The sequence below is a fragment of the Balaenoptera ricei genome, chromosome 1 (assembly GCF_028023285.1).
Source record: "Balaenoptera ricei isolate mBalRic1 chromosome 1, mBalRic1.hap2, whole genome shotgun sequence".
NCBI classification, from domain to species: domain Eukaryota; kingdom Metazoa; phylum Chordata; class Mammalia; order Artiodactyla; family Balaenopteridae; genus Balaenoptera; species Balaenoptera ricei.
In genome coordinates, this window is record NC_082639.1 from 51,033,118 (window position 1) to 51,052,046 (window position 18,929).

Here is an 18,929-nt window from a genome sequence, read left to right on the forward strand (position 1 = left end):
TTACATTGTAATTATGCAAGAAGGAGCACTAGATGAGAACAAGGGAACTTGAGTCTTAGGCCCTGTTCTGCCAATTCTTTGGGCACGTGATCTTGAATAAGAAACAATTCTCTCTTATTCTTAGTTTTCTTACATTAAGAAACGGCATACTGATCGATTGCCTGTCTAACTATTAATAACTGGGTTGCTGTAAGGATTAAATGAGATAATTTGCTTGCAAATGAAACCTGTAATTAAAAGGGTGTGTTATAACTCTCAATAACAAAAAAAAAACAGTGAGTCAAGAATAATTATAATACTTAAAATACACAGGTGAAACTCTGCACTATAATAGGAAACCTGAAGCTCTTGTAGACAGGAAGACTGGAAAGTATTCCCATATCTCGTGTCTGCTTTCATGTTAGGAAGTGACTTGTCCAACTTGAGGAAAAGTGGCATAGAACCAGAGGAAGAAAGACACAGAAGATCTAATCACAATCAGTCCAGATACACTCAGGACAGTGTCCTATAGCAGGAAAATCTGGGCTCCGGATCACGCATACATGGGTTCAAATTCAAGGGCCTCCCTTTCTGTACTTTAGTGGCATGATCAACAAAATGATACTGTCTCAGCAAATCAATCTATATTTAATTTAATGATAAGAAACCTATCATGAATTTCTGAGTGTCAACTCAGTGTAGCATAGTTACCTTTTTTAGGAGACACTGCTAGGAAGAGCACAGGCTTTAGTGTTTGATAAACCTGGTTAACATTGAGTTCTAGCTCTGCCTTGTGAGCTTTATAGCTTTTTAGATGCTATAAATGGCCCCACCAAGCCTCAGGGCTTATCTCTAATGTGGTGATAATAGGAATCTGAAACTTGTAAGTTTACACTAGAACACATGCTCCTTAAGAGATATTTTTTTCCACTTCATTCATTGTCATATCCTCAGGGCTGAATGCCTGACACATGATAGATGCTCAGGAAATATTTATAAAATTAAGAAATTGGGAAATTAGTTGAACTGATCTCTGCAACATACCTAACTCAATACATGGAATATACTAAAATTTTTCTCACTAATTTTACATTGTTATAAATTAAAACACCCTTTTGGAACTGGCTGGCTTGGAATGAGAGTTTTCACTGCATCTTCTTTTGTACATTTCAAGTTGTATACCATGTAAATGTATTAATTAGGTTTTTAAAGGGTCATTAGAAGTTGAAGCAGCAAAAGGACCTCTTCAGGGACCTGTTATAGAGTAGAATCTCATCTAGTTAAGCCTGTGGCACTTAGAGTCACTTAATGCCCATAATGAGAAGCAAGTAGCCCTTTTCCTTGCCCCGCCCCCAGCCTCTTCTTAGCAATTGGCTCTAGTTCTGTGTGAATGGGTTGCCCTAAAAAGATCTTGGAACATTTAAAACTCTATAAAGAAGGCAAGTGTTCAACCTTCTCTCTGGGAGACAGGCAGGGTCTGAGCTCTTGTTCCAGTGTTCTGGGGGACGGCAGAACGTGAAGCTGAAATCTCCATCAGAGTCAAGCCAGGACTTAGGAAGTAAGGGCATGAGTCCTGGTGACGCTCCACCCAGGGAATCCTGAGTTGCAACCAACAGCAAGAGTGAGTCATGCTGGGACTTCCCTGGTGGCACAGTGGTTAAGAATCCGCCTGCCAATGCAGGGGACACGGGTTCGAGCCCTGGTCCGGGAAGATCCCACATGCCGCGGAGCGACTAAGCCTGTGCGCCACAACTACTGAGCCTGCGCTCTAGAGCCTGCAAGCCGCAACTACTGAGCCCACGTGCCACAGCTACTGAAGCCCGCGTGCCTAGAGCCCATGCTCCGCAGCAAGAGACGCCACCGCAATGAGAAGCCCGTGCACCGCAAGGAAGAGTAGCCCCCGCTCACCGCCAACTAGAGAAAGCCCACATGCAGCAACGAAGACCCAATGCAGCTAAAAATAAATAAACAAACAAACAAACAAACAAACAAACAAAACGTGCTTTAAGAAAAAAAAAAAAGAGTGAGTCATGCTGGTGTGGACTGAAAACTGTTGCTTGCAATTCCAGTTAAACAGTGAAGGTTGCCCTCCATGAGCCATCAGTCACTGCAGCTGCCCCCAGTGGTGTGCTCTGAGTGGAATTCAGGATGGAGAAAAAGAGGATACTGGCCCTAGAGTGTTAGGAAGCATATAAAGGAATAATTTCAATGAGCCCAAACTCTTGCATCTTCCCATAAAAAGAAAGGCACTAAAATCATAAACTTGAGATGTCTGGGTTTTTTTGGGTTTTTTTTTGTGACTAGCAGTAATCTTTTGATGTTTGACTACATGGTTTTTTTCCAGCAAAAACTCCTATATATCCTCATTCTTTCCTTATCTTTTGGGAACAGTCCCTAAGAGCTATCTGAGAGGCTGCCTTCCCAGGGTAGAGTCCTCATTAATGCCTCGAATAAAACATTCTCAACTTTTAGGTTGTGAATTATTTCTTCCTGTTGAACCTGGAGACATTCCAACTAAAGCAAAGCATACCAGGGAGAAGAGTAGGGAAGGGCTGAGAGTCTGGGTTCCCACACTCTTATTTCTTGCTACTCACCTACTGAGAAAGGCAGAAAGGCTTCCCTTTTCTTAAACCGTCCATTCTCCAGAAAATGCTCCGGATTGAACATGTCGGGGGTGGCCCACTCTGCGGGGTCCCTGTGCAGTGCAGTCAGGTTGGTCAGGACCATGGTCCCCTGGAGAAGGCAGCAAGGACTCAGGTAAGACTTGACCCACACAACACACATATGCAGAGGGGTGGCAGTCCCCCCGGCTCCCACACCAAGGCTGATAGCACCCTAAACTCCCTCAGCCTCCCCAATCCGCTCCCTCTGAGCCCAACCCCTAGGACCCTGCTCTTTGCCATGGGACAGCTTACCATGATGGACTGGAATTGTCTGCTGGGAATTTTACCTGGGGAAGTGTGACTACTGACTGCAGAATGGATCTCTGCAGGGACTTGTCAGTGTATAATTTGGGAGGGAACATGTATGCATCAATAAGAGAAAAATGTGACATCTCCCACTCTCTTCCCTCCAATGTCTAGTCCGTTCTACAGACAGTTTAATAATAGAATGAGGTCGCCCAGTGAAAGGAACCACTATCCTTCCAGATACATAACAAGAAACCCAGGATTCCTCCTTACTGCCTCCCTTTCCCTCATTCTGCCTTCATCCAGTCCTTAAGCTAGGCTGGTCAACTGTACTTGAAATTTCTCTTGATTCTGTCACCTCCATTTTATGTCCACCACTGCCCTCTGGTCCAGGCTACCACCTGGCTTGGTTATACTCCTATAATAGCCCTAACTATGCCCATTCCTCTCTTCCCCTTCAGTGTGCTCCCCACACTGAAAGCAGAGTTAGCTTTAAACATGATTTAATCATTCCACACCCGTCCACCCACCACACCTGGAACCTGATAGATACTCTTCAGTAGCTCCCATCAGTCTTAGATTAAGGACACATCACCTGCTCCCTGTCTGAGCGACCCTCCTTCTGCCTGCACTCCCACTATATCAAGCTTCCTTCAGTTTCTCAAACGTGCCACATGTTCCCACTCATTTCTGTGCCTTTTTACATGCTGTTCACATTGCCTGAAATGTCCTTCCTCCCCACTCTGTCATCGAGTTAACTCTTAATCATCCTTTAATCCTCAGCTCAAACATCACTTCCTTTGGGAAGTCTTCTCTGCCTGCTCTGGCTCCCACTCCTCATGGCAGCTAGCTTGCATCTTTCTAAAAGCCAGTGAGTTTTTTCCTTTGGGCAGTTACCATGGTTTGTACTTATAAACTTGCATGATTATTTTCCTCTGAGTTGTTTTCTGAGCCCTGAACGTTTTAGGTGCTTAATGAACATCTGATGAATTAATAAAGAATAATAACTGCTATTTTGAGCACTTTCTATAGTCAGCACAAGGTTAAATATTATACATGCATGACCTCATTACATGTTCACCTGTGAGGTGGATTTAAATGCACTTTTACAGATAAAGAATTTGAAGCTCTGAGAGGTTGAATAAGATGCCCAAAGTCACAGGGTGGGAGGAAGTAGAACGATGATTTGAATTAGGATGTTTGACATCAGTTATGACTCCTAGCCTCTACAATGTATAGTCAATGGGATCTCGCAGTTCCCAGGATGATAATTCCAGTCAATATTAAAAATCAATGTTAGAACAAGTCTGTTGAGCTGGGATGATTCCCTGGAGCTAAATGAATTGCTATAAAAATGCAAAGATCACCTGTGAGATAATTTACCTCAGCCTTCACCCACAAGATGATCAATCAGCAAGAAAATAGTAAATGCAATTGCTGCAGGAATAGCTGCTTTTCCTGGCTCTGCAGGGATGGTGACTAAGGGGTGTCCAATGCGGAAGCTCCTCTGGCTTTGCCTTGAGATCATCCCCAGGTACAACAAACAGAGCAACTTAGACAAACTGGATCTAATGGATCCAAAGAGGTCCACCAAGGTGGAGAAAGGAAAGAACTGTAAATGTGCAGTGTGCAGAGAGGACACTAGAGGGCACAGGAGAGCTGCCTGCTGAGATCCTAAGAGTGGTGGGCAGAGTGAGAGCAGAATTTCCTTTGTGAGGACTGGGAATTTAAGAGGGACCCACTAAGGAATATTTCAGGGAGACTCTTTTAAAGTCAAAGTAAAGCAACTCCTGTGGAGAGAACATGGTGTAGTACAAAAAAGATGAGCCTGGGAATCAGAACAGTTCTGTTCCTGGAACCCAACTCTTGCCACTGTAGCTGAGAGATCTTATGCAAGATTAATTACTCTCTGAGCCTCGGCTTCCAAACTTATAAAATGAGGATAACAGAAGTATTCTGAAGACTGGCTAAGACATTTTAAATAACCCATATAGTCCATGGAACATAATCCTATTTAAAAAGCATTGGTTCCTTTCTCTCCTTTTCTGATATTTAATACTGCACACAATTGGATTGCTTTCCCTTGTGAGACAGTCCCATCAAGGGGCTGTAAGTCAAAGCTGGAAAAATACCAGTGGGGATATTATGTTAGAAACACCAGCATCAATGTGATGTTGGCCCAGGAGGTCTCAAATATCCCTTCATATTTCAACATTCTATAACTCAGGATTATGAAGCAGAATTTTCTAAAGTAAGTCTGGCAGGTCCCTATCCTGTAAGAAGGATACACGCTTTGCCTAAACACAGTTGACCTAGGAATCCCCCTTCCCCTCCGTAACACCTATTAACATCCAGTTGAACTAATTTTCTAAGATCATACCCAGGGAACAAAACTAGTATTTCATCAGGCATAATATATCTCTCTCCCTATTTAAGTGATTCTCTAGGACAAGAACACATGTTACTTTTCCAATTGAGATTCCCACCATTTACAATTATGAATTTGGAGATCTGAGGCTGTGAATGAGCCCCTAATTACCTTGGGCAGGTGGTATCCACCCAGGGTGGTGTCCACTGTCACCTCTCTGGGCACATTCATGGGGATGATGTTTCCCATTCTCTGCACCTCGTGGATGACAGCGTTGGTGTAGGGCATGGACTCTCGAGCTGCCGTGCTCGGCTGCTGTGACTGGCCAAGCACCCTGTCGATCTCAGCTTGGACTTTTTCTGGAAAAGCAGAGGAGGTTCTATTATTCTATTATTCCATAACTTTCCTTGAGCCTCGTTAAATTAAGGAATGGAATAACCAGGATCAAAATGGCTAAAGTTATCGTAGGCTCTCTAGACTAGCTCCTCAGGGAGGTATGTGAGTGGAAAGTGGGCCCTGGTGTGAGACAAATTTGGAGGCAAACTCTTGCTCTACAACATTCCTGCTGCACGTTACTGAAATTCTTTGAGCCTCAGTTTGTTCTTCTTATTCATTAGGATAAATCCACTTCCGCTTTAGGATGTTTTGAGATTTACATGAACTGATTTAGGGAAGCAACCAACAAATGAAAAAAAATCCCATTAATTGTGCCCCAATACCTGTTTTCTTCTTTTTCTACAAAAATAGATATTTTAGCTGGATACCTGGTTGCACAGCTAAAGACTACATTTCCCAGATTCCCCTGTGACTAAGTTCTGGCCAACAGAATGTAAGTAGAGGGGATGTTTAATACTTGGAAGAGGCCCTTAAAGGAAGGGTGTGTGCTTCCTCCTCCTTCTTCCCTTCCTACTGGTGGAAAGGCAACCTTAGAGGTGAGCCATCTTTGACAGTGCCAACAAGGGCACCATTCTAGATACAGCAGAGCAACACAATGGAAAGAGCTTGGACCCCCAAAGGGTTCTGCAGAGTCCAGCTTAGTTTCTCATTTGAAAGAAAAATAAAACTCCTTTTTTTTAAGTGAATATTTAAAAACTTTTAAAATTGTGGCAAAATAAACATAATACATAATTTACTATCTTAATCATTTTAAGTGTACAGTTTAATAATGTTAAGTATATTCACATTGTTGTGCAACCAATCTCCAGAAATTTTTATCTTGCAAAACTGAAACTCTACATCCATTGAAGAGGATGCCATTTTGCACTTTCCCCAGGCTCTGACAACCACCATTTTACTTTTGCTTTCTATGAATTCAACCACTCTAGATACCTCATATGAATAGAATCACACAGAATATGCCTTTTTGGACTGGATTACTTAGTTTAGCATAATGTCTTCAAGGTTCATCCATGTTGTAGCATGTGTCAGAATGTTTTCTTTTTAAGGCTGATTAATATTCCATTGCATTCCACATTTTGCTTATCCATTCATCCAACGATAGAAACTTGGGTTGCATCCACTTTTTATGCCATTTTAAGCCATTGTTATTTTGGAGCCTCTAATAGGGAAGCTATATCAATACGCTAACTAGGTGGCTTTTAAATTTAAAAAGGACTTCCTTGGTGGTGCAGTGGTTAAGAATCCACCTGCCAGTGCAGGGGACACGAGTTCAATCCTTGATCCGGGAAGATCCCACATGCCATGGAGCAACTAAGCCCGTGCACCACAACTACTGAGCCTGTGCTCTAGAGCCCGCAAGCCACAACTATTGAGCCCACGCACCACAACTACTGAACCCCGCATGCCTAGAGCCCATGCTCCGCAACAAGCGAAGCCACCGCAACAAGAAGCCTGAGCACCGCAAGGAAGAGTAGCCCCCGCTCGCCGCAACTAGAGAAAGCCCATGCACAGCAAAGAAGACCCAATGCAGCCAAAAATAAATAAAGAAATAAATAAAATAAATTTATGAAAAAAAGTATCTGATAAATAAAAACACAGAGAATTTAAAAATAAATAAAGAAATAAATTTAAAGAAAACCCTGTAATTCACAGTTACAAGTGCATTTTGTAAGTGCATGACTCAGGACACATAAACATAAATATATACACATATAAAACAGACATTTATTCATATATATAAGGAAAGAAAGTTTCACAAAAAAAAGCCTTATCCTTAATACACAGAAAGCACTCTGATTTCCCTATTTTTTTTAATTTAGGGAAGAAAGTTAGTCTCGATCCACTAAATTGACTTTATGTCCTGTTAATAAACTTTTACACACAGTTTGCAAAACTGTATCCCAACAGTTTTTATCCTTCATGTGCTTAAACCGTTCTGGGGCCTAGAAAATGAAAAATGATTGTAACAATCACTGTCCTCGAAAGGATTACAGTCTGTGGGGAAGATATATAAATAATGTGTGGTAAGCAAAGTAATGGAGGTGCAATTAGGCAATCTCTAAAGGAAGGAAATGTTAGTATTTTCCCAGAAGTGTGGGGAAACATCTTAGAGGGGCTGTGGTTGAGTAAACTCTTCAAGCATAGCTAGGGGTTTACCGTGTAGAGAAATTAGGGAAACACATTTTGGTATTATTCTTCTAGGGAAGAGCAGGTGTGACGGCCCAGAAGTACAAATAAGGACGGTGAAATTAAGTGACATGTGACTTAATGACGCCCCCATGCAGGGTGGGTAGAGTCGAGGCTGGACAGGCAGAAAGAGGCACAGGAGAGGGCATGATATACCAGATTAAGCAGTATGAACATTGTCCACAGGGCAACGGAAGACATCACTTAAAAGGAGGGAAGGCTGCGACCAGATTTCACACGTGAGTGGAATGGAACTCTTTCCTGGAACTCACCACAATGTCGGTGGACTTCACTGTTTTCCCCACTGGACTGCGCGTTTCCTGAGGGCTGGGACTCTCTGTTATAGTTGTGTTACATGGACCCATCACAATCCTCACAGAAAAACCGAAGAAGGTTCCCGTTCTCAAGTCCACCTGGCCCAGGAACTGTCCTACCTATCTCTCCATCCTATCGTGCTATCTTCTGGTCCCACCTTGGGACAGCGTGTTCCAGGGGGCGCCATTCTGACCTGGCCCAGGCCCATCCACTGACATGCTCACCTTGGATTTCGGGATAGAGGGCCATGTAGAGCAGACCCCAGCGCAGGGTCGTCGAAGTTGTCTCCGTTCCAGCAAAGAAGAGGTCCAGGGTGCTGTAGATGAGGTTTTCTTCATGGAAACTTGAAGTAGCACTGCCCTTATGCTAGAAAGCACAATGATTATTGGTTTATTCAGATGGTTCTTAGATGCCACAACACAGGGGCCCTCATCCTAGAGAAAACGTGGAAGGAGAGCGCCCAGGAGAAATGACTTTCCCTTTGGTCATCTCAGGAGGCAGAGGCTTATTACTGCAACATCACTACAGTCCTCCTGCCCCAAGTGCTGGAAGCTTTTATTAGCTTTGGTGGATGAAACAACACAACTAATTTTTTTACACCCATAATTTGGGAGAATCTAGCATTACACTGGAAAAACAGCCTTGGGTTCCAATATTAGTCACACCATTCACTATCTGTACGATTTGAGCAAGTTAATAAACCTTTCTGTGCTTATATCCTATTCCACAAAATAGAAATAACAGTACTCACCCCTTAAGATGGCATTATGAATTATGCGAGATGGAAAGGACACAGAGCAAATTCTCAACAAATGTTTGTACTGATACCAGAAAGAATAACTGAATTTCTCTAAAGTAAAATAATTCTCATATCCCCTGTTAATCTTTTCCTTTTGAGGCTAAACTTCTCTGATTCCAACAGCCATTCCTCATGGCACTCCAGCATCTTTGCCACGTTCCTCCAGAAGCTTCAATGCATCAACATTCCTCCCTCTGTGGTCCCACACCTGCACACCATATAGCAAGTGGCGTCTCCCCCTCTGAGGAGTAATCAATGCTTCTATTAATGTTATGCCAATAAGGTGAAACACGAGTGGAGTTGGAAAGACATCCACATTTCTGCCAACTCCAGGAGAACGAATGAATAATCTGATGAGTCAAAGATAATGACACAGATGCAGTGATGTGTGTTAACCAGAGGTGTTACTATGGTAAAGGATATACATCCCATTTTGCTTTTTTCCTGCTTCTTTCCTATAGTAATATTAAAAAGCGGATGACATGGTGATGAGGGAGGAAGGCAAATGTCCGTCCCATTTGAGGCTAATCTCTGGCAATGGACACAGATTTACTTGTGTTCTGCACTGGGAGCTGGGGGAAGGGGTAGGTAACTGGGCACTGGTCCAACTAATAATGAAACAACACTTATTCTTCCTTTTGTGTGTACCTCCCTCAGATATGGGCAGAGGACAGAGACTAGATCATGAGAAGGCAGTATTTGGGCTTTCCAAAGCCCTTAAGCCAAATACTGTTAAACCTCTATCTTTATTTCTAATTGTCTCATCAATGAACTCATACATCAATTCTGAGTTAATGTTATTCCTACACTCTATGAAGTATTGCCTCTATTTTCCTCCCCTGTGGTAGGCTGAATAATGACCCACAAAGATGTCCATGTCTTAATCTCTAGAACCAGTGAATGTTACACGGCAGAAGGGACTCTGTAGATACAGTGAATTAACGATATTGATATGGGAAGATTATCCTGGATTATCCCAGTGGGCCCAATATAATCACAAGAGTCTTTATAAGAGGGAGGCAAGAAAGTCATAAAGAGAAGATGTGAGGATGGTGGCAGAAAAGATGCTATATTGATGGCTTTGAAGACAGAGGAAGGGGCCCTGCGTCAGGGAGTACAGGCAGCCTCCAGATACTGGAAAAGTCAATCAGTGGATTCTGTCCTAAAGCCTCAAGTAGGGGCCAGTCCTGCCCGCACCTTGACTTCAGCCCAGTGAAACTGGTTTCAGCCTTCTGACCTCTAGAACTGTAAGAGAACAAACGCGTGTTGTTTTAAGCCCCACGTTTGTGGTGATTTGCTACAGCAGCAATAAGAACCCAGAATCCCCTCATTTGCTCTTTAAGAGTAAAACTCAGGTAACAGCTCTGGTTTCCTCACCTTTTCTATTTCCTTGAGGTAAGCATCAATGAAGTCTCTTGCTTCAGCAGGATTCCAGCCTCTCTTGTGGTTTTCAATCACACGGGCAACAAACATTTTCAGTTTCCCCCAGTTCCTGAAGAGCATTTGGTGGGGTCCAGGAAGGAAATTCATTATCCTTGGAAAGACATTGTAGAGCTGATGGAGAAAACAAAACAGTCATGGAGACAAGGGAGTGCCAGTTTTCTACTTTTGAAGACAATGAAACCATATTCTCTTTCCATCTCTTTTATTTACTTAAATTTAACGCTTGGAGTCACCCTCGACTCTTTTTCTCTCTCTCAACCCTCTTCTTTCCCCTCTGGCAAAGCATTTCAGCTCTCCATCCAAAATCTAACCAGTCTCGGACCACTTCTCACCACTCCATGTGCTTTGTCTTCCTGTACAAACCACCAACATTTCTTACCTGGATGCTGTAAAGTCTCCAACACGTTTCCTGATTCTATCCTTAACCCCATTCCCAGTCTATTTTCCACTGAGCTGCCAGAGGGATCATTTAACTGTTTAATTGATTATTTCACTTTTTGGCTCTCAATCCTCCAATGACTTTCCATGACATTTAGACAAAATTCTACACCGTTCTCCTAGCCTGGAGCTCTACATGAGCTAGCCCCGCACCCTCCTGCCACCTCCTCTCCTATCACTCCCTGCCATCTTGCTCTCTTTCACTCTTTCAAGTCCAGTCCCATTGGCCTCTGTGAAAACATAAAAAATGTTCTTGTTTAGGACACTGCATTTGCTATTCCTTCCATCTAGAATGGTTTTCCTCTGAAATCTGTATAACTCCATTTCCTTTAATTCATTAATGTGCTGCTCAAATGTCACCTACTTGGACCTGTCTTACCTGATAATCTTATAGTTAGTAGCACTTCTGGTACTCTCTTTCCATTCCTTTATTTTGTTTTATTTTTTTCTGTGACTATTGTCATTAGTATGTGTATGTATATATATTTGGGTGTGTATGTGTGTGTGTGTGTGTGTGTGTGCGCAAAATGTCTGTCTATCTATGTATATGTATCTTTGTATCTATGTATCTACATACCTATGTATGTATGTATCTATCTATGTATGTATCTATCTATGTTAAATATGTACGTGTATTTATTTGTCTGCCCCCACTATGATGTAACCTCCATGTGGGTAAGATATTTTTTACTGAAATAAAGTGGTCTTTGACTATATTTTCTCTAATAATACATAGTAGAAAATAGATAGCGTAAGGTAATAGAAAGTTGCCTAGATTTTAAATGAAACAGGCATGGGTTTGACAATTAGCTCTGTTTCTTTCTAGCTATAATACTTCAGTAATAATAGTAATAATAATAATAGTAGTAGTAATGATGTGATTTGTGGCTACTTTAGCTGCCAGTGGGGCCCGATGGTTATTTTCATGACTAAATGACATGAGATCCATACTGCACTTGACAGAGCCAGCAGACCACTATGGGGTGTGCTTACATATTCCCATATCTGCTTGCACACATCAGGATGATCCATCTCATCTTTAAAGGACTGCTGTAAAAAATTATCTGAGATAAAGTATGAAGAGTTGTCCATCAAAGTGCCTGGTCTACTTTGGTTCTCTAAGAAATGCTTCTTACCCCTGCCCTACTGCCCCATCCTACCCTCCCAGGATTTCTGTTCCCTGGGAACAGTCAGCCGGGTACCCACTGAACTCCCATGACTTCCTAGGTTCTGTCTTAACAGGAGGGAAGAAACTGGAATAACTGGATGGGGGGGCTACCACGGTTAGAAGTGAGAGCAAGGAACATTATTCAAAAATAACACTGACAATAAATCATAATAGCTCACATTCATTATGCCCCTTTAATGTGCCAGGAATCAACTACTTTATCAGTGTTGGTGTGATGGATCCCTAAGTCTCCAGCTAAAGATACTTGTTAAGAATAAATAAAACCCTTGGGGCTGATTTTCCCCTAGAAGTGTCTTCCAAATCCAGAAATGTGGCTGAGAGGCCAAGAAGCTGAGTAGAGGTTTTGACAGACTCACAGCACTGCCAGGACAAAAGTGGAGAGCAGGGCCCACCAAGGAAGGGGTGAGGTTTGACCCCTCTAAATCTATACCCTACAAAGTTAGAAGACTGATAATATCAAGTGTGGATGGACACGTAAGTAGTGCAACCACCTGGGAAAACTTTAAGTATTTTTTACAGGTGTAAATGCAAGAGAAACGAGTGGATGTGTCCACATGAAGGATTGACAAGACTGTTCATTCCAGATCCCCAAACTGGAAATCCCCTGAGTGTTTATTAATAGGGAACAGAATAACAAACAGGGGCATATTCATAAAATAGAAAAGTAAGCAGATTTTTTAAAAAAAGTACAACTAACATATGAATCTGAAAACGATTTGCCGAGGGAGAGTCAGGCAAAGAAGAATACTTCTGAGGGAGGATGGACATGGAGGGCTAAGGAGGGACATGGAGAGGAGAGACACAAAGGTGATGGCAATATTGTGCTTTTTAAAGAAAAGAACATAGGTCCATAGGTGCACTTCATGTAAAGTTTTGTACCTTACACGAATGTTAGAAACGTTCTTTGTCTATAGTCAATATTTAACAATATTATGTAAAATACTAAATTTAACAGATTGACTGCAAACATGTTTGTGTTAAAGTAAATTTTAAAAGGTTATATGTTAGCTTAAAAAAAAAAGGAAGAGCTCATCTGTGTCTGACATCAGCCCAATATCCTTATCCAAGATAGGAAGTGAGAACTGCCTCACCTGGCACCACATTGATGTCTCAAGACATGTGACCTCATCCAGCAGCCTCAGCAGCTCCTGGAACTGATTGTCCTCGTAGTCAAAGCGCTCCCCAAATGTGATGGAGCAAATAATATTGGAAACTGCATTGTTGATTTTGAAGTGAGGGTCAAAAGGCTGTCCTAGAGGCAGAAGAAGCGATGGATCCTTCAGATTGGTTTCTTTCTCTTCCACTGAGAGTCTACTCTACATGACATATGACATACTGACTACAGAACCACCTCTGAGACTGTGGCCCCAGCACCCTACACAGGGTCTAACATACAGCAAGTATTCAGTCAATGCCTGGGAAGTCAAACTGATGACCAGGATTTAAAACCAATAATAAGTTTAATACCCATCTTCTTATTCTTAATTCTTGAGCTCCATGAGGGCAGGTCATGATTAGCTGTTCACTGTTATCCCCTCAGTGCCCTATGCAGTGCTGGGTGCAGGACAGGCACGTAGACTCTTATTAATCACCTGGTGAGTGAATGAATGAGCCACAGTTCCCTGCACCTGTCCTATGACACACTCACCGTTCTCCTCTACTATTGCCTGGATGAGGAAGTGGGTCTCTTCCTGAATGCGCTCCTCTAAGCTCTTCCTTCCTAAACCAAAGTTCTTCAGTGTTGTCAGGGCAAACCTTCTTTGTTCCTTCCATACCTGGCCTATGGACATGATCAAGCCTGGGAAAAAGAAAGCCAACATTATGAAAAGAAAGCCAACAAGAGCCATGGGGGATAATGCATCAGATGGAAGGAAGGAGAAGGGCATTAAGGCGCTTGAAAACTATTCAGAGAAATAATCCCAAAGCAATAGATATAGTGGCTAGCATTTACTGACTGCTTCTAATGCCGGACACTTTAACATTTTTAATGCATTGTGTAATTTAGCAGTCACAGAACCTCTCTGAGGCAGGTCCTATCATAACTGCCAACCCTCCCAACAATTTTTTTGATAAGGAAACTGAGGCACAAGGGATAAAAGGAAACTCTGCAAGGTCTCAGAGTTAGTAAGCAGCTGAACAGGCATTCAAATTCAGTTCTGCCTAACTCCAAAGCCCATGTTTTGATTACTTGTCACATAAGTATATGTAAGTATTTATGTTATGCAACATACCAAGAATGCACTTAGGGATTAGACAAAATCCATACTCATAAGGAGGCAAGGCCTTTAGGAGAGGTCCTATCTAAGCTGCACCTTAAAAAATAAATGAATCATTCAAGAGCATGGAAGAGTGAAAAATCTATGCAGAAAGAAAAACACAGGCAAAGGAAAAAAAAAACCATCTTGGTGTGTTCAATAGATGATCATTTATTTCATTAATACAGGTGAGACCACACTTCTTTCATTTCTTCACTTCCAGAGCACTCTTCAACTCCTTCTAATATCTGCCTTAGGCCTCTACCACCTCAAGGACATGGCCTTCCCTGCTGTCCAGTCCAGGATCCTTCTCAACCTCATCTTGATGTGGCAGCAGCATGAGACACTTCTTTCTTCTCTCTTTTCCCAGGACGTGACACTCTCCAATTTTCCTCCTAATTCTCTGACTGCAGAGAACTTACCATACCTTTTGTTAATTCATCTTCTATTATATTTCAAAATGATCTAGTTCTTCATTCAAGTTCTGCAAGCCTCTTCTCCCCTATCTATGCTCCATTTTTGGGAAAATCTCATTAGCTCTTTCTGTCCCTCAGCTCCAGACATACATACAAGTGTCTGCTTGACTCTGCAGATTTAAAGGCATTTCAAACTCAGCATATCTATGACTGAATTCATGATTGCTCCATACAACTCCCCACCCAGGCCAGCCAACACCTTGCCCTCCTCCAAATGTTCCTTCTTTCCTGCCCATTTGGGTATCTACCTCAATGCCTCATTCTCTCTCTGTCTAGGTCATCATGTCTTATTGGATTTACCTCCTGAATATCTTAAATCCATATATCTTCACGGCCACTCTCCTGGTCTAACCTACTGTACTGTCATTTCTTGCCATCTCCCTAGTCCAAGCCACCACCTTCTCTAACCTAAAATGCTGCAATAGTCTCTTGCTCCCTTTATTCCATTCTTGACATTGCAGCCTAAAGAAGTCTTTAAACCATACCATGTAAGTACAATGATTCCTTTCTCTACTGAAACCGTTCAAGAGCTTCCATTATTATTAGGATAAAAAGCAACATCCTTAACAAGGAGATGCATGAACTATTCCTGGCCAAACTCAGCACCTTCATCTCCATTTAATTTTCTCCGTTTAATCCCTGTGCTTCCCACACTGGCCACCTTTCAATTCCTCAGTTCACTGTCCTTCTTCCCACCTCAGAGACTTTTCATACTCTATTCCCTCTGACTGATTGCTTCTTCACATTTGTCATTTACTTACATTAGCTTTTCCTGAGTCTCTGAATTAGATTAGGTACACCTAAGAAGTGCACCCTGCTCTTACCTTCATAACAGTTAAGGCCTGAAATTATTAGAGTAATTGATATTGTTTTCCTGAATGGAATGTAAGTTACAGAAGAACAGGATTTTGTCATTCTACTCACTGTTCTGGCACTGGCGCCTAGCACTGGGCTTCACGTGGCTGATAATAAATAGAGTGAATGGATGTAGAATTAATGGATGAAATATTTCAGAGGAATTGAGAAGCACCTGAAAAATATGGTGCCTTGGTAGAAGAATAATCTGAGTTTTTCATTTAGATTTTTAAATGTGTTCATTTATTTAATGATCATTTTAAGTGTTCATGCCAAACTCTTCTAATATAGATGGAAGGGTTAAGCTACCTTGTGGGGCACAGCCTTAATAATAGAGCATAAGGAACTAGAGGCAAGAAGGGATAACGTAATCAGCAGGAGGGAGCAGATCCACATCCATTTTCCTAGGGAAGAGATCTGAATGGGAAAGCAGAAAGAGAGAGCGAGAACGCATTGCCTTTCTTAAAAAACACATCACATCACTGAGTGATGTGAATACTTACTAATTAAAGCAGCCAGAGTGAGTTCATGCAGGTGATGCAGCTTCTCTCAAATCCCTGACATTAGCGCTAACCCTGCCAGGTTCCCTGAGGGGGTGTCTGTAACAGGGAAATGCGGCCACTCAGCTTCTTTTAGGGGCAGGAATTTTATGATGGGCCTGGTCCCTGGGAGTGTTGGAGAATTACAGTCACAAAGGTACCTTTCACAGACTACAAGAATATCAAACGTACACATCTTATATTAGTCAAGAAACTTACCATTCTTCTTAAAAACACGTTCTCGAATAGGGGTTATAGGGCGGTTCACAAAGTTTTGGTCCTGGTGGACAAGCACTTCTTTGATTAAGGGCAATCCAGTTATAATAACTGAAGGCAAGTCACCGAATTCCAGGCTAAAAAGGTTCCCATATTTCTTCACAAACTGAAAAATAGTAAAATAGTCACAGAATATGCACATGTCTGTGTGTCCAGGAATAGAGGGTTTGTGTAGCTGTGGGAGCTTGGATGGGGGGTGGGGGTGTCTGTGTGCGCACCTGTGTGTGCACTTAGGTCTGATGGTCTGATGGGGATGTTTCTACCTGTTTCCATTTCTCCTCCTCTCAACTAGACTCGGGCTGAATCCACTACAGGACATAGACATTCCTTATAAACATTCATTCATATGTTCAACTTCCTCAGATTGAGTGAGTGTCCACCATTAGTCCTGAGAATAAGGCCTAAAGATTTAACAAAATAAACAAGGTCTTTAACTGCAAGCATCTTAAAATCTAGGGAAGGGAGAGAAGTCATACATGTGACTCACCAGAGAAGGCTGAGATATGTTTAGTAAACATGGACTTCTTAGTAAATCATATCTGTTTAACCAAGAGAGAATGTCCCCTTCCTCAACATGTTTTAGGTGACAGAAAATTCATTATAGGGCTGGGACCAGGTATGGAGAAGAGCACACTAGTTCTGGAGCCATGTGCAAATCTTAACTCTATGGTTGACTAGCTGTGAGCTCCAGGGAAAGTTGCTTCACTTGTTCGGAGCCTCAGCTATAAAAGGAGAAAATTATTCTTCCCTCAAAGGGTTCTGTGAAGAAGAATGAGAGCAGCGATGTGAAAGGCACTTTGTTCCCTGGTACCTGGCAGACAGCCACTCGAGCCTCTGGGGAATGAATGGGCTCTGTGTGCAAAGGGATATGGAAGCACTTGCTCATGTGCTCATGTGACAGACAGGACAAGAGCACAGGGATGATGTGCGAGAGAAAGGAGCTGGTGGTCACAGACAACCACGTCCACTGGGTGCCATGATAAGCACCTTTCACGTTTTATTTCATTAACCTCACAACTACCCTATGGTAGTAATGATTTTCCTTGCCTTTCAGTAAGAAAAATGAGTCCTAGCAGAAGTAACTTAGCCAAGGTGACAAAGCTATTGGGTGTTGGTGAAATTTGCCAAGCATTATGTAAGATTTAAGGACAAAGCCATGAACCCGAGATGGTGCTTGGACCTTAGAGTTTAGTGGATGTAAGAGAATGAATGTGAGAATGAGGGTGAGGGAGCTGGGAGAGGAAGAGTGAGACAAAGAGAATGGAAGAGTGTGTGGGTGTGTCAGGAGCATACACAAATGTTCAGGTATGTGCAAATATGGCTTGGACCGCAGTCAAGGGTCATAAATCAAAGTCATCCCTGACATGCTTACTCAAGAGAGGAATCTAAGTAGACCTGCCCATTCCTGCAGACTGCAGGGCTGTGTCTTACTAAGGCTGTGGTATCAAACAGAAGCGCTCATTTCCTTCAGGTATCTGTGGCCCCACCTCCCCAGCTGGCATGGACTTATGCTCTCCCATGTCACCTCAACCTCCCTGGACTGTGTCACCCCTTCAGAGCAGATACCATGGATTTAGTCTCATTCTACCACCCTGCTCCCATATTAAAGACCAAGCCTGAACTCCATCCTTCCATTGTTTTGTTGGTCTACAGTCTTCCATCCATGTTTGTTCATCACTAGCACAGTAAGTCTGTCTTGTTAGAAAGAGCAGAGCCAAGATTCCATCTTAGTCTGGTCTGCCTCTAAAGTGCACGTCTTGTTCTAAGAAATGGCAGGAATGGGTCTGCATAAATCAAGACTTTTTATTTCATCATGCTGAATGCCTGGATGAACTACTTAGGTTTTACAGAAAGGATTTCTTGACTATTTCAGAATATACAGTAAAATATTTTTGGAATGGCTGAAAATCTCAGGTTAAGCTAAAGGACTCCTAGCTGACAATGTATACAACCTGGAATCTCAGCTTGTTCTTGGAGGGGACTTGGCACTCCAGTAGTGTTTACAGAAATGAACTTCTACAGAGTTTCACCTCTTACCAACTCTCTGCGCATGTATATTTCTAGTCCGACAGAACTACATCAAACATTTTTATGGCATGATCAACTGTGTAAACATGGATACATCAAAGGACCTCCTGTAGCCCTGGTACCAATGGTGGTGATGTCTACCAATTCTTAAGTAACCATGCGAGTCACTGTGCCGATGGCTTTACTTGGAGGTAAATGTAAGTCCCAGTGTCATCTGAGAAGACTTTGTAAGGTAGAGAATACATTTTGATGTACAAAAACAAACAAGTTTTTAAGAAAAAGACAGTGTAAGGGAAAAAAAAGAGGTTAAAAATAAGGTTGTTCAGCCTCCTACACTATTGGTGGGGATGTAAGAAGGTACAGCCACTATGGAAAACAGTATGGAGGTTCCTCAAAAAAACTAAAAATAGTGTTGCCATATGACCCAACAATCCCACTCCTGGGCATATACCTGGACAAAACTATAATTCAGAA

General features: G+C 42.2%; 1 protein-coding gene across 4 annotated transcripts in view; it reads right to left on the reverse strand.

Moving 5' to 3' along the window:
* LOC132350016 (cytochrome P450 2J2) overlaps positions 1-18,929 on the reverse strand; it is a 155,558-nt gene that overhangs the window by 127,880 nt on the left and 8,749 nt on the right. For all 4 annotated transcript variants that reach the window (XR_009497795.1, XM_059899009.1, XM_059899017.1 and 1 more), the window contains exons 2-8: positions 16,371-16,533; positions 13,675-13,824; positions 13,118-13,278; positions 10,334-10,510; positions 8,382-8,523; positions 5,428-5,615; positions 2,574-2,712 (exon numbers count right to left, since the gene is read on the reverse strand). Coding sequence is in view for 3 of the 4 variants with exons in the window: in XM_059899009.1 (XP_059754992.1) it covers positions 2,574-2,712; positions 5,428-5,615; positions 8,382-8,523; positions 10,334-10,510; positions 13,118-13,278; positions 13,675-13,824; positions 16,371-16,533 (1,120 nt within the window). In the remaining variant the exon portion in view is untranslated. The remainder of the gene's footprint in view (positions 1-2,573; positions 2,713-5,427; positions 5,616-8,381; positions 8,524-10,333; positions 10,511-13,117; positions 13,279-13,674; positions 13,825-16,370; positions 16,534-18,929) is intronic.